This window comes from Vombatus ursinus, unplaced genomic scaffold, assembly GCF_900497805.2.
Source record: "Vombatus ursinus unplaced genomic scaffold, bare-nosed wombat genome assembly UNPS02014867.1, whole genome shotgun sequence".
Taxonomy (NCBI): domain Eukaryota; kingdom Metazoa; phylum Chordata; class Mammalia; order Diprotodontia; family Vombatidae; genus Vombatus; species Vombatus ursinus.
The window spans coordinates 1,994,931-2,010,418 of NW_020954645.1; the positions used below are offsets into that span (position 1 = coordinate 1,994,931).

The window sequence follows — 15,488 nt, forward strand, 5'->3', positions numbered from 1 at the left end:
ACATATATATCAAATATTTTCTTCAAGAGGTGAAGAAAGAAGGAAGAGGAAGTAGGAAGAGTTGGGCACAATAAGAACCAAATAAAATCAGAAAAAATGTAACATTTTTAACAGAGAGAAAAATACTGATTATAGAGGTCAGGTCAATTCTGAAGAACAGCTCCAGCTTGACTTATTTAAATAAATTATTGGTTGTCAAAAACAGGAAATGGATGGATAATACACAACACAGACTATCATCATTTTCTATGGAAGTTTGACCAGCGTATAAAGCAAAGACAACAAGGAAACCAAAAGTCCTTAAAACATCTTGGCCAGCAGACTTTATCTCTTTGCCAAAGATATATGCTAGCCAATAGGAATACCAATTTAGAATACAAATTGGTTTGTAAAATCTTACAGAGGATGGTAAAAGTTTACGAGCAATATCACCTCATAAAACAGTCAGAAACATTGGAGAGAAAAACAATTTTACAAAAAGCTTGGTAAAATACTCCATTCTGTCAGACTACCCAGGCATTTAAGGATGAAATGAACACTAGAACAAAGGAGAAATGAAAAAGACCTGTCAAGACTATGATAACAAATTATTCTCTATCAATGACAAATTAGGCAGGGTAGGGAACAGCCATATTTGAGCTCCAACACTCAAGTGCCCAATATGTTGTTTTAAGAAAAGAGAAATGGGGCAGCTAGGTGACGCAGTGGACAGAGCACTGGCCCTGAATTCAAATCCAGTCTCAGACCAAACACTTGACACTTATTAGCTGTGTGACCCTGGGCAAGTCACTTAACCTCAATTGCTTAAAAATAAAAAATTTTAAAAAAGAAAAGAGAAATGGCACTAAGAAAAAAAAAACAGGTGGGACAGACCACATATACAGAGGAAACTTGAGCTGGAATCAATGCAAATTTGATGGCATTCAGGAATCATTTCCCAACATACCTATACATGCATCAAGGGAATCTTGGATGAAGACATGAGAAGGCAACAGGAAGGCTTTTATAAACAACATTCTATAAAAGAACACAGTCTTACAGTCACATAATTAAATTGAAAGATGCAGAAAACATACCATCCCACGGTATATTAACTTTTTTAATGGGAGGCAGTGTGGCTTAACCATTACAGAACTGATCTAAGACTCAGACAGATCCAGGTTCAAGTCTTGGCTACGTGTCCAGAACAAGTCCCTTAACCTATCAATGCCAACATAGACAATTCTAAGATAAAAAGTTAAAAAGCTGGTACCTATCTAAAAAGTTTCCTCATTTCTAATTCCACACATCAATAAAATTATTAGACAGGTAAATTAGGAAAGATATTAAAAATGGTACCACTGAAATCAAAATTATATACAGTCATGTGAAAAAATGCTCTAAATCATTATTGATTAGAGAAATGCAAATTAAAGCAACTTTGAGATATCATCTCACACTTTCAGATTGGTTAAAATGACAGAAGGAAGAAATGACAAATGTCTGATTCAACCATTTTGAAGAGTGGTCAGGAATGACGCCCAAAGAGTTATAAAACTGTGTATAACCTCTGACCCAGCAATACCACTATAGGTCTGTTTCCCAAGGTGATCAGGGAAAAAGGAAAAGAACCTCTATGTTCTAAAATATTTACAGCAGCTCTCTTTGTAGTGGCAAAGAACTAGAAATTGAGAGGATGCCCAAAATGGATGCTTATCAGTTTTGCTCATTTTTTTCTCTCCTCTTTTTCTTCTTTTAAAAATTATTTGTTATAAAGGATGGCTCTTTGGGAAGGCAAGAGAGTGGAATAAAGAAAATCAACATGACATAAAAAAAGGTACCAATAAAAATATTTTAATAAAAACAATGGAAATACAGCATTTATACATAAGGGTGTCTAAAAAGTCTTAGTGCAGTTTTAAACTTTAATAAGCTTAAAACTGCATTAAGACTTTTTAGACATCCTGTATGGTAGTAACTACTATGCCATACTGAAGAGTGTATAGGCAAGAATAAAATGAAAAGGTCCCAAAACAAATCATTTTCTGCTACAATGCTTAAAATAACTCCTCTGCTTCTGTCCTTTCAATACGAAAAGGAGTTGTCATTTGTTTTCGCAAAGAAAGCCTAATCAAATGCTTTGGCCAGGAAATTCTCAGTATCCAGCTACAAACTAAGATAAGAGAAGTGGAAGGCCCAGGCCACACGTTTAAAGAGATCAGCTAAACTCTAAAGTCAGGTGACATGATAGAAATTCCATCTTCCCATTGCCATGACAATAAAGATAAGTCAGTTAAAAAAAAATACTTATTGAAATCTATTCCTTTGAACATATCTCTCCAGAATCCAAAATTATAATGATTAAGGTCATCTTAAAAACTAAAGTTTCACTTCTGCTCATTCTTGAGAAATCAGTAGAGCTGACAGTATTTCTCCCCATTTAGTAGTAAGAGCGACTGGACAGAAAGGGAAAGGACTGGTGGTATAGCCAGCTGCAAACAAGGCAGTTATGTTGTCATGGCAGAAATATTACAAAAACAGTTCTACAACATATCAGTTAACTACCAAATGAGATAATATCAGTTATTACCAAGATTCATGAGAAAGTCAAAAGTATCTTGTCAACTGGTAGCTTTTTTTTGAAGAGTTAACAACCATCTTTACAAATATGCCCCACTGAACTTTAATGATGCAATGAAGAAGGGAGCTAGTGTTACTGAGGAGGATAAGATTATGAAGCACCAATCACGGTACTAGAACAGAACTGGAGTGGAAGATTTCAAACAATCCTTCCCATTCTATCATTCTATGGTTTTGTGAGTGATATACCCTGTGAAGGCCTTGGGAAAATCCTAGGTGACACCAGCCAGGTGACTGTGAGCAAGTCTCTGATCCTCAATTGGCTAATCTATAGCATACTACCACCTTACTTTAGGCTAGATTTCTGGAAGTCTCTAACAATAACAACAACAACAGCATTAAGGTATCACAGTGGAGAGTGGACAGATATACTTGTGGCCTAAAGATACCTCTTAGCTCTGAGGTTCAAAGACAACCAAGCAATTTGCTTGAGGTCAAACAACTACTAAGGGAAGGGACTAAAACTAGTCTTTTTACCAACAAAGTTTCATGCTCTCTCTACTGTACTGCATTGCCACTCCTCTTCCACTACTGGTTCAGGACCTAAATAACCACCTGAGCACCTTGCTTCCAGCCCCTGCCCTCACCAACCCATCCAACAAAGAGCTACCTCCAAAAAAAATCTTCCGAAGGCACACATATGGCCATATTACTCCTCTGGCTCCCATTTGGTTGGAGGATAAAAGGCCTTAACTTGACATTTAAGGCCCTTTCAACCTACCTTTCCTGTCCTATTTTACACTACTCCTCTTTCTGAACTCTCCGTTCCAGCCCAATTGGACTATTAGCTATTTCCCAAATCCAATACTTTATCTATGGCCACCCTGCATTTATATGTGGAATTCCCTATATCTTGCCCATCTCTCCTTCACAGAATCCTTTTCTTCTTCAAGGTTCAACTTAGATGACAGTTCTTCTGTGACACCTCCCACATCTCCCCAGTTCTTAGTGCTATCCTCCTCACTTCCTTGTACTAACTTATCTGTATATACTGTATCTTTCCACCTCCTCCCCCACCCCCACCCCCAAAATAGTACCTACCTCCCAAGGATGTTGTAAGGATCAAATAAGATAGTAATTATATGTGTATATAGCTTATAATTATTAATTACTTTAGTAAGCTCAAGCAAAAGGTGCTAATCACCTATCAAATGAAGAGTGGTAGGTTTCATCTTAAACTAGTATCCTCTCTGATAGAAGAAATATAACCTAACAACGCATAGCAGCTTCCTCCCCATAACAAGAATAAACCTTAGGGGCAGCTCGGTGGCACAGTACATAGAGCACTGGCCCTGGAGTCAGGAGGACCTGAGTTCAAATACAGCCTCAGACACTTGACACTCACTAGCTGTGTTACTCTAGGCAAGTCACTTAACCCCAACTGCCTCACCAAAAAAAAAAATTAAAAAATTAAAAAATAAATAAAAATAAACCCTAAACCTTATCTCACCAAAAGCAGCCAATGAGCATTTCCTGCCTTGTTTCAGCATCTCAGAGTCCCACAAGACAGCCTTCTACCCTTGGAAACAAAGCAGCAAACCCAACTCCTACTTCTAATATGATTCACTGATATATCCTCCCTCCAATTTTCACTTATCTCTAAGAAAAACATTAAACAATATATACTTAATGAGTATCTGTTGATTAATTAAACCAAGTAGCTGGAAAACTTACAGCTTAGGGAAGGGTAGGAGTTGAGATAAATAGTATACCTATATAGAATTATAAACTCTTCCTTTCTCTTTCTGTAGAAAGATTTTTCTAAACCAGATGTGGGAACCTGTGGCCTCAAGGCCACATGTTGCTCTCTAGGCCCTCAAGTGCAGCCCTTTGATTGACTCCAAACTTCACAGAACAAATCCCCTTAAAAACGGTGTGTTCTATAAAACTAGGACTCAGTGAAAAGGCAGCACCTGTTCCCTACCCCTGTTCTAAACCAAGATTTTAAACTGAAGTCTGAGCCAACATGAAACCAGTGTCTCAGTTCACACAAAAGCTTCACTTTCAGGTTTCCTTTTCGCTTGGCACACCACAATCTTCTTCTGCTGAACCCATAAATGCTAACAGCAAAAACAAAAAGAAAGAAGAAACCAGCCTTATTTTTGCCAGCAAGATTTTTCAATCTAAGAAAATTGAAAATACCTAACAAAAGAAAATAAGCAATTAAAGTCAAAAAGGAAAATGAGAGGTTTATATATTCCCATATACATTTTCTCCACCCCAGGAAAGTTCAACTATCTTGTCAAATGCTGCCAATTCAAATATACCTAGGAATTATCACCACAGATTCCTTAGGGGAGAAATTTTTTTTCCAGGATAAAGAAGAAACAAAAGAAAATTCCAACTATAAAGTAAAAGGGGCATGGATAAAAAAAGAAGAAAGGCTTACAATTAACTATACTTTCAAACATAAGAATGAATTCATTCCTGGAACTCCATAATTATTCCTAAATTCTTGGTACTCCAAACACTCTACAAGGCTCTTGGCACCAATCAGGTAGTTAATATCTTACTTTAAGAACAGTAGCATCCTCAAAGGTAATGCAAATGATCTCAATAACAAGTTAGCTCTTAATTTGGAAAGAGAAAACACACGTAATTTCTGGGTGCCTATTATTCAGAAATGAGCTCATAGCCAAGAGTTTTCTCATGCCAGAGAAGGCTTTAAAAGAAGTAAAATAATAAAAAGGCCATATTTTCAGCCAACAATGATATTTACATATGTGTGGATATAAATGTCAAAGCCCATTCCATGCCCAAAAAATGGTTCTTTGAACTACTCAGAATTGAGTCTAAACTTCCCAAAGACTCTAATCCTTTCTTTAAAAAAGTGTTCTTATCCCTTGTGGTCAGACAGCAGCTCCAACCCCACTAATCTCAGTCACAACAAGTAGGCAAATACACTGTCTAAGAGACTAAAGCACTACTCATAAGATTCTGACTAGTATTTCTGGCAACAGACTGTAGTAGATATATCACAACACAAAGTAATAACTATCTGAGTAGGCTGATAAACATCAAAGGAGAAAGAAGTTAACAGATTCCACCACCACCAAAAACTTAGGTCTTTTACTTTTGCTGAGTATCAAACACAATATGGGATAAATTAACTGAAAGGAAAATCAAACCTTGCTGAAATCATGACATGACAATAACGACACAAGCATTTGTACCAAATGACAAAGCCTACAACCTTGGCAAATCCTTATGCTGCAATAAACATAACAATTACTATTACCATTTGCAGATGATCCAAAAGCCAACTAAAAGACACATAGTGTAAGCTGACTTTCCAAAATAGAATAAAAGACATCATTAAGAACAGGGATGGCTAGAAAAAGAAGCACGCTAAATCATGTAACAGGGCTAAGAGTATCCAAGAAACATTAAAAGAATCAGAGAAAGGATTCCAGCACCTTGGTCAGATGGAAGCTTGGTCAGATGCATAGCTTCTATACAGAAAAACATAAAAAATTGAATGGGGCACCAGTGGGGCAAGTAGTCACACTAATGAGATCATGGAGCCATCATAGTAGCAGTAGGATCAATAACAATAACATTCACATTTTTATAGCAACTAAAGGCTTACAAAGTGCCTTCCCCACAACAACTTTATGAGGCAGGGAGCACAAGGATTATTACCCCCATTTAACAGATGAAGAAACTGAGGTTCATTAAGATTAGGTGATTTGAGATTTGAACCCTCCATAAGATACCATATAGCTGGAAGGGACCTCAAAGGCCACCTAATCCAATCCCTTCATTCTACAAATTACTGAAGCCTAGTCAGGTTAAATGACTTCCCCATGTTGATAGACAGATAAATATCAGTAGCAGGATTTGAACCCTGGTCCTCTGACCTCAGAGAGAGAGTTCTTTTCCATTCTACCGTGCTGCCTTCCTAAGGAGTCCTTACTCAAAGTATAGCTCTATTTCTACAATCAACTATTCCTAATTTGAGGAAATAGGAGAAAGAAATCCTAATTGTTCTTTTCCTCCCCAATTGCAGTTAAGATTCTCCAGCTCACAATGAATTAGTGTAGTGATCCTTCCACTTAAATTACTTGCTTAACATGATCTTACAGCCAGCAGATGGTAAGAATAGTAGATGTGTCAAGGTTATCCTCCATGATTACCTAGCAGCATGATGCTAGTCCTAATATCCTCTCATTGGAGAAGAACTCATACAACATAAGGGTACAAAAGGTCAAACACGTATCTTTTAAATCTGGAGGTGCATAAACTACTTCACTAAAATTCGCAAACTACAACCCTTTTAACAGACACTTCCTCAAGGAAACGTCAGGTCTTTGTCAAGCTAAAGAGCCATATTTATCATATATCTTCCATGCAGTTGGTTGGAGAAGAGCTAATCCTAGCTGCGCGCGCGCACACACACACACACACACACACACACACTCTCTCTCTCTCTCTCTCTCTCTCTGTCTCTCTCTCTCTCTATCTCTCTCTCTCTCTCTCTCTCTGTCTCTTAGTCCAAGTTGCCACCTGCCAAACTTACAAGAGGACTTAAATCAGGGCACAGTCTGAGGCCCAGGACACCTCCACTATTTATTGTAGTACTTACTTATTTCTTAACTACATAAAATATGTATAACTCTGCTACCATTTTTAACTCAGTTCCTATCTTTTTTATATGTGACATTGACATTTTTGAACACTGTGTCCCTAAACCCATTTTCCCCATAAGCTCTGTGGTTCGGGAAATTCATATGTCCCATTATAGCAGAACTGACTGTATCTAGAACAAGGGTCCTTTATGATCATCAAGTCCAATCCCCTCATCTTACAAGTTTCTGGAACAAAGGTCTCATTTCCAAGATATATAATAAACTAATTCAAATATCAAAGAATAAGAGTCATTACTCAATTGGTAACTGATCAAAGGATATAAACAGACAGTTTTCAGAGGAAGAAATCCAGGCTATCAATAACCATATGAAAAAATGTTCCAAATTACTAATAATTAGAGAAATGCAAATTAAAACAATTCTGGGGTTCTACCTCACCTTCATCATGTTGGAAGTTTACAAAAAAGGAAATAACTATCAGAGTGGCTGAGGGAAAACAGGCACATTGGTTAATAGATCAAACTAATTGATAGAGCTGTGAAGTGGTCCAGCCATTCTGGAAAGCAATGTGGAAATATGTCCCAAAAGTTATTAAACTGTGCATACTCTTTAACCAAGTGATAACCACTATTATATTTCTATCCCAAGGAGATCAAACGAGAGGAAAAGGACTCATGCACAAAAATATTTACAGCAGAGAACTGGAAACTAAATGGGTGTTTATCAACTGGGGAAAGGATAAACAAATTATGGTACATGAATTGATGAAATACTACTGTGTCATAAGAAAAAATGAAAGGGATAGTTTCAGAAAAAACTGGGAAAACATGTCTGAGTAAAGTGAGACAAATCAGGAGAACAATTCACACAGTAACTACACCTTAGAGACAAATAATTGTGAAATGCAATGACCAACTTCAATTCCAGAGGGCTCGTGATAAAACATGCTGTGCTACACACATCCTAATACAGGTGATGAACTCAGGATGCAGATTGAAACATATATATTTTCGGACACAGTCAATCTGGGAATGTTTCATTTGACTATGCATACTTGTTAGGAGGATTTTATTTTTCTTTCTTTTTCAATTAGAAGGGAAGAGGGAGACAGATGGATTTTAGTTCACTGGAAAAAATTAAATTAAATTTAAACAGAAAAAAATAAAGGCATAAGGAAATATAAGGAGAAAGAAAGACCACCTTAGCTCAAAATTTTCAATGAAATTATAAACATTTATTAAGCCCCTACTATATGCCAGCCACTCTATTAATCACCTCTTATCTATACTACAACAGCCTAATGTTTGTTCTCCCAGCCTTGTCTCCCCCTACTCCAGTCCATCCTCCATATAGCTACCAAAGACTTCCCTTAAAAGACAGATTTATGCTATTGATTAGAGAAATGTAAATTAAAATAACTCTGAGGTACCATATCACACCTATCAGATTGGCTAACATGACAAAACAGGAAAATGATAAATGTTGGAGAAGATGTGGAAAAACTGGAACACTAATGTATTGTTGGTGGAGTTGTGAACTGATCTAACCATTCTGGAAAGCAATTTGGAACTATGTTCCAAGGGCTAAAAAAATGTGCATAAATTTTGACCCAGCAATACCACTTCTTGGGCTGTATCCCAAAGAGATCACAATAAAGGGAAAAGGACGCACATGTACAAAAATATTTATAGCAGCTCTTTTGGTGGTGGCAATGAATTAGAAATTGAGGGGATGCCCATCGGTGGGGGAATGGCTGAACAAGTTGTGGTATATGAATGTAATGGAACATTACTGTTGCATAAGAAATGATGAGCAGGCAGATTTCAGAAAAACCTGGAAAGACTTGTATGGACTGATACTGAGTGAAATGAGCAGAACCAGGAGAACACTATACACAGGGACAGCCACATTGTGCGATGACCAACTTTGATAGACTCAGCCCTTCTCAGCAAAGCAAGGATCTAAGACATCTCCAAAAGTCTCATGATGGAAAATGCTATCCACATCCAGAACTATGGAGTCTGAATGCAGATTGAAGCATACTATTTCCCTTTTGTTCAGATTCTTCCTTCACAAAATAACTAATGTGGAAATACATCTAATAGAACTGTACCATGTATAGCCTATATCAGATTACATGCTGTCTTGGAGAGGTGATAGGAGAGGGAGAAAAAAGCTGGAACTCAAAATCTTATAAAAGTTAATGCTGAAAACTATCTTTACATATAATTGGAAAAAATAAAATACTATTAAGTGGAAAAAAATTTCCAAATGAAAAAAATTTTTTTTTTAAAAAAAGGCAAATTTACATCTTCCTACACAAACTCCAATGGCTCCTTACTCCTTCAAAGACAAAATTCTTGTTTGGTTTTTAAAACCCTTAGCAACACGAATACAACCCAGCCTCAATCTTTCTAGCATTATTCTCCTTCCTGCACTCTAATATCCAGCCAAACTAACCTCAAACTCAGCTCTTCACATCCAGTCTCAATGCCTTTGAATGGACCATCCCCCACACCTGGGGGCTACTTAGTTTTCACCTCTGCATCACAGAATCTCTCTTCCTTCAATACTCTGCTCAAGCACTGCGTCCTATAGGGTGTCTTTCCTGATCCCCCTAAAAATTAGTGCCCACCCACCTTAACCAAACTGTACTTACTGTGCATTTATTGTTTATGCTTGAATATGGACAAGTCTCTAGCACAGAATTCAATAAGCTCCTTGACAGTATAGATTGCTTCATTTTTTATATCCACAATGCCTTATTCATAGTAGGAGCTTAATAAATGCTTGCCTGTGAGGGACAGCTAGGTGGTGCAGTGGATAGAGCACCAGCCCTGGAGTCAGGAGGACCTGAGTTCAAATCCAGCCTCAGACACATGATACTCCATAACTGTGTGACCATGGGCAAGTCACCTAACCCCCATTGCCTCTCAAAAAAAAAAAATGCTTACAGATTACTGCCTGATTCAATTAAAAGACCTTTTCATTTGCCTTCCAAAGCTTAAGTTATACCCAAACAATGATTAAAAAAAAAAAAATACACGGTACATTTTTCCCTCCTCTGAACTCTTATACCAATTATCTACACACTTAATTTGACAATTTACTATGTACTACTTCTAATGTTCCTTTGAATACAAATATACAGATCGAAAAGCTGTGACTTCCTCCGTAAAAGAACTACTTGTATGGAAGCTCCCTTAGAAGATAATCCCAAAGGGTAAGGTACATTACTAGGCTCATATAGCTAGCAGGTTTTCCTGACTCCAAAGTGCTCCATCCACTATGATATGCTGCTGCTAATGTTGCCTTAAACTACTATTTAAATCTTTTAATTATTCAGATTTTCATGCAGTGAATGTGAGTCAAAGGACCCAGGCTGGAATTCCAGTTGAATTTACCAGCTATATGACCATGGTTTAGGGGCCCTTTACTTTCTTGGCTTCAGATTCCTGCTCTTTAAAAGAGAGTTGAACTAAATAATCAGGAAGGTCCCTTTCAACTCTAAGTCCTAAAATGTCTTCACACAATTTAACTTATTGACTCCTTGAAGACAGGGCTAAGGTCTGACTGCAGGGACTCAGACCCTAGGTTGCAGGAGCCAAGCCCTCCGCGTGCAGATTACCTTCTAGGTGGGCACCATCTCTCTCCCCCCCTACACACACACATCTTGGAAGAAGGCAGAGGGAACTGGAATTGATTTTGAGTTCTGTCAGGTAGGCCCCTGGAGATCCAATCACCTACCCATGATACTCAACTGTATCTCCTTTCTTCTCTAGGCTTTGAGGGACAACAGACCAACTTTACCTTAGCCATCACAGGCCTCTTGAAGGTAGTGGTCTCAATCAAATGTTTCTTTCCTATTTTATAGCAGTCGAAATTTCTCCTCTCCTAATCCTCTGAAATTCAAAGTCCCCCATGTCCCCATTCCCCAATTCCCATTCACCTGAGCCCTACCACTCCCAAATCTCTATCCTGCTCTGGCTTCCTCTTCTGTTACGCCCTCTGGAACCTCCACTCTACTGTTAATCTTCCCTTAAGTAGAGCCAATATTTACTCTTCCCTGATTGACATTCTCTATCATTCTCCATCATTCTCCATAGTGACTCTTCATAACTTGTGTTCTCAAGACTCCTAGATCACCCTCTTTCATCCCAACAGGGGATCTTACCTTCTACTTAACAACAAAAATTGAGGCTATCCATCATTTGCTCCCTCTTTTCCCCTATCCTACACTTCAAAAACCCTCTTCTTTCCCCACTACTTCCTCCTTTGCATCAGTCTTTTCCAATCTACCCCCACCCCTTTACTTGGGCCCTTGCTGCCATTCCTCTAGCAATTTGCCCCCTCAGATGTTTCTCACTTCAAATCTCTCCTTATCTACTAGTTCCTTCCCTGCCTTCTAAAAAGACCCCTGGTTCTCCCCAAACCTTGGGGAAAAAAAAAGACCTTGCCATCTCCTCAAGCTAAGTCCTACAACTTTCATTTCTTCCACAGACAAACCCCTAGAAAGAAAGATCCATATATACGAAGTGCCTCCATTTCTTAATCTCCCACTCACTACTCAATAATAGCTCATTCTCAACTCCTTACTTTCTCTCCAATACTGGGGCCCACTTTTCTCATGCCCTCTAACACAACAGGTCAGGAAAAAGAATGGTCTACTCCTTACTGCCAATATCCTTCATCAAGGTCTCATCTTTTCAGGTTCAATCCATTCTTCCATTTCTTCATTGTCTCTGCAGTTAAGATTCTCCAGGCATAATGACTGTAATTACTTGTACTTAACACTATCAAAGACGGTGAAAAAATAGTAAGAATAGTAGATCATAGATTAATAGATAGAAGAGACCTTATAAATCATCTAGTCCAACCCCCCCCATTTTACAGATGAGAATACTGACACTCACACAGGTAAAGTGAATCACTCATGTTCACAGAGTTACTAAGTTCTCAGAGGCAATGTTGAACCTCAGAAACCTTTGTGGGTCTTCTTGACTCTAAGGTCAGTACCTACGCGCTACCTTTCACTACCTCAAAAGTAGTCTCAAAAGAGACTGTGCCCAGGACTGCTTAGTAGCATTCTAACATCTACTACCCTCTCACTGCAAAGAGGCTCACACACTCCAGATCTCTCTACCTAGACGTTTGCTGTATCATCTTACCAGCTGCTGGTTCACTTCTATGTCAAGAAGTTCAATACCTTGTTCACACCCTCCCCATGCCCTTGTATATGGGGACTTCAACATATTCACTCAATTACCCTGGCCTCCAGTTCATTAACCCCCTCAACTCTCTTGACCTACAATCACACTCCACCCCAGGGTTTGTGATACTCTGAATCTCACAATCATCAGTAACTGTCTACCTCTATGATTTACAACTCTGAAAGTTCTGAGCACAACCTCCTATCCTTCCATTTCTCCCTCTCTCATTCCTCTAAAACCTCTTCTGTGACCTCAGTGCAGAGGTATTCTACCTCTCCCTGATCTCTTGGTTCTGAATTCATTCTCCATTACATGACACTGCTTTTAAATCTATTTAACTCCCCTAGAATAGTCCAGTGTCCCACCACCAGTCATCAAGTTAGGAATTCAACAAATAATAAACATCTTCTAGACACTAGACACTTGATATAAAGATTAAATGACATGGCCTTAGGGACAGCTAGGTGGTGCCGTGGATAAAGCTCCAGCCTTGGAGTCAGGAGGACCTAAGTTCAAATCCAGCCGCAGACACTTGACACTTACTAGCTGTGTGACCCTGGGGAAGTTACTTAATACCAACTGCCTCCAAATAAAAAAAAAAAAAAAAAGATATGACCTCTGCCCTCTAGAGTTTACAATCTAGCACAGGGATAAGACAAGTAACTATATATAAAAATACCTATAATACAAGTTAGGAAATGTTAAAGTATATTATAAATAGTTACATATTTCATATAGTATATGAAGAGTCAAAGTATGTATCCACCTTTCAAACAGAATGACATGTCTGTGAAGGGGGAGAAGTTCATCCCAGGAGATAGGACTACTGTGAATAAACAAGTTAGACAGGAGCAGAATAAGTACATCATTCATATCTCACCTCCTCTCAGTTCTCCCTCTTCATCTCTATCTTCTAAAAGACTTTCAGGGAAAATTTTGCTAAGACTGTTCCAACCTTGTTAAAAAAAAAATGACAGTCTAATAGCATGATATGGCATACAAAACAATATCAAGAATAATCAAGAACAATGGTAGGAAAAGACAGGCCTTGTATGGCAGAGTGAACAGGTTCCTCCGTTACTTAACTTTTTCATGGTATGTTACGTGCATGTACAGGTGCACATATAGTTTAGATCCATAGGCTCATAGACCCCTAAAGCTAGAAGGAGCGACTTGCTTCTTAAACTGTGGGGTCACATTAAGAAGCGCTGAGGGGTCATGAGTGGAAAAAGTTTAAGAGGCTCTCTAGTCCAACCCCCTCATTTTACAGATGAGGAAATGGATCCTCAAAGCAGGGAAGTAACTTGTCAGTTCAGGCATTTTTCAGTTGTGACCCTAACTGGGTTTTTTTTGGCAAAGCCATTGGAGTGGTTTGCCATTTCCTTCTCCAGAAGTAATTGGTGGCAGAGTACAAATTCAAGAACCAGGGTTTCCCGATTCCTGGTCTTTGAAACATACCAATCCGTATACACGTCTCATCCTCTTGCTAGTTTTCGATCTCTTTTTTGGCAAAGACTCAGTTGTAGTATCTTTCTATATCCAACACCAAACTCAAAGTCGGACTTTGAGGAAAGACCCTAAGTTTTCACTTCTTTCATTCTGGGCTCCTGGTGCAAAAGGACTTTAGTCCAACTTTATTTGACAGACAGGAACTAGGAAGGCCAAAGAGAAGAAAGCCACATGAGTAAAGCAAAGAAGGGATGCAAAACCCTATCTTCTGACTTGAAATCCAACGCTGTTCCCATCACGTCATTTTGCCTAACCTCCTCGGATTATCTTCAATGTAATTCAGATTCCTGTCACTCTTTAAGGCTGACAAGAGCACAGAGTAGAGAAACCCACTCTCCCTTCCCCATGGAGAGGAGGAATGACCCCCAGAAAACTGAAAGGCAACTTCCATCTCATCTCGTTTCATCTTCCCCTCCCCACGCCTCAGTTTCCCCTTTGGGGATAGGAAGGGAAGAGAATATCTTCGCTGCCACGCTCGCTCGCCCTTCACCGCCTTTTTCCGATGGAGGCAGAGGAGGCCAAGTCGAGGGGCCTCCGATGCTAGGCAAAGGGGGCTTCTGGGCTGACACCCAGCCTCGCCAGAGATCCACGCGCATGCGCCCATCGAGAGTCCTGCAGGCCAGCTCTGCCCCCGCGCGCCCTGGGCAGTTACCCGGCTCCGTCCACACTCCTCCCGCCGCGGCAGCCTCCCGCCACCCATCCCGCCTTTCTTCTCCTCTCACCTTGCGCCCAGTCTTTTCTCTAAGCGCCTTGAGCCGCTCTTTCCGCCGCAGCGCCTCCTCCTCCAGACGTCCAACAGCAGGGACCGGCGCAGCCATCTTGTTTCTCAATTAGCTTCCGGTCGGGTACAGCGCATGACCCCGAAGAGTAACAGCGGAAGAGAGAAAGCAATGGGCTGAGAAGCGAGGGGGCGGGGCCTTTTGACCAATAGTGGTAGCGTAGAAGCCTGAGGGGCGGGATCGGGTGACGACTCAAGGCAGCCCTGGGGAAAACAGTTGCTTTAAGTCCCCATTAAACCATCGCCTATCCCCGGAAGCGCATTTCTAATCAGGTCTAATCAAAGGAGCTCAGAGCGCGTCGATAGCGCCCTCTTGATCTAGGTCCATAGAGTTCATCTATTGCATTTTTTGAAAGGTGATTTGATTTATGCATGACTTTTAGCGATAGATTAACTCTTCAAGTAATAGTAGCTTGCATTGATATGGCATTTTAAGCTTTGCAAAACACTTTACATACTTTTTATTTGATCCTCACAACAGCCTGCCTGAAGTAAAATGAAATTATTTTTCCCATTGTACAGATGAGGAAATTAAGGTTCACAGATATTAAAGATGACTTTTCCAGTCTAGTAAGCATCTGAGGTGAAATTTTAGCCCAGCACTCTATCCGCTATACCACCATGCCTTCGAGACAAATGGTATTAGGCCCTTAGGGCGAGAGCCTGAAGCTAATAATAACTTCATCTATAAAAAGGAAAGGCTGTGTCAGATCTATGGAGAGCAGAAGAATTCATGACCAAACAGGAGCTAGAGAACATTACGAAAAGCAAAATAGATAATTT

General features: G+C 39.4%; 1 protein-coding gene across 1 annotated transcript in view; it reads right to left on the bottom strand.

Moving 5' to 3' along the window:
- The window catches only part of CCDC12 (coiled-coil domain containing 12), a 65,374-nt gene extending 50,598 nt beyond the window's left edge, over nucleotides 1–14,776 (bottom strand). Inside the window, exon 1 of the mRNA XM_027842129.1 lies at nucleotides 14,650–14,776. Coding sequence (XP_027697930.1) covers nucleotides 14,650–14,745 — 96 coding nt within the window. The 5' untranslated portion in view covers nucleotides 14,746–14,776. The remainder of the gene's footprint in view (nucleotides 1–14,649) is intronic.
- Nucleotides 14,777–15,488: the final 712 nt, after the last annotated feature.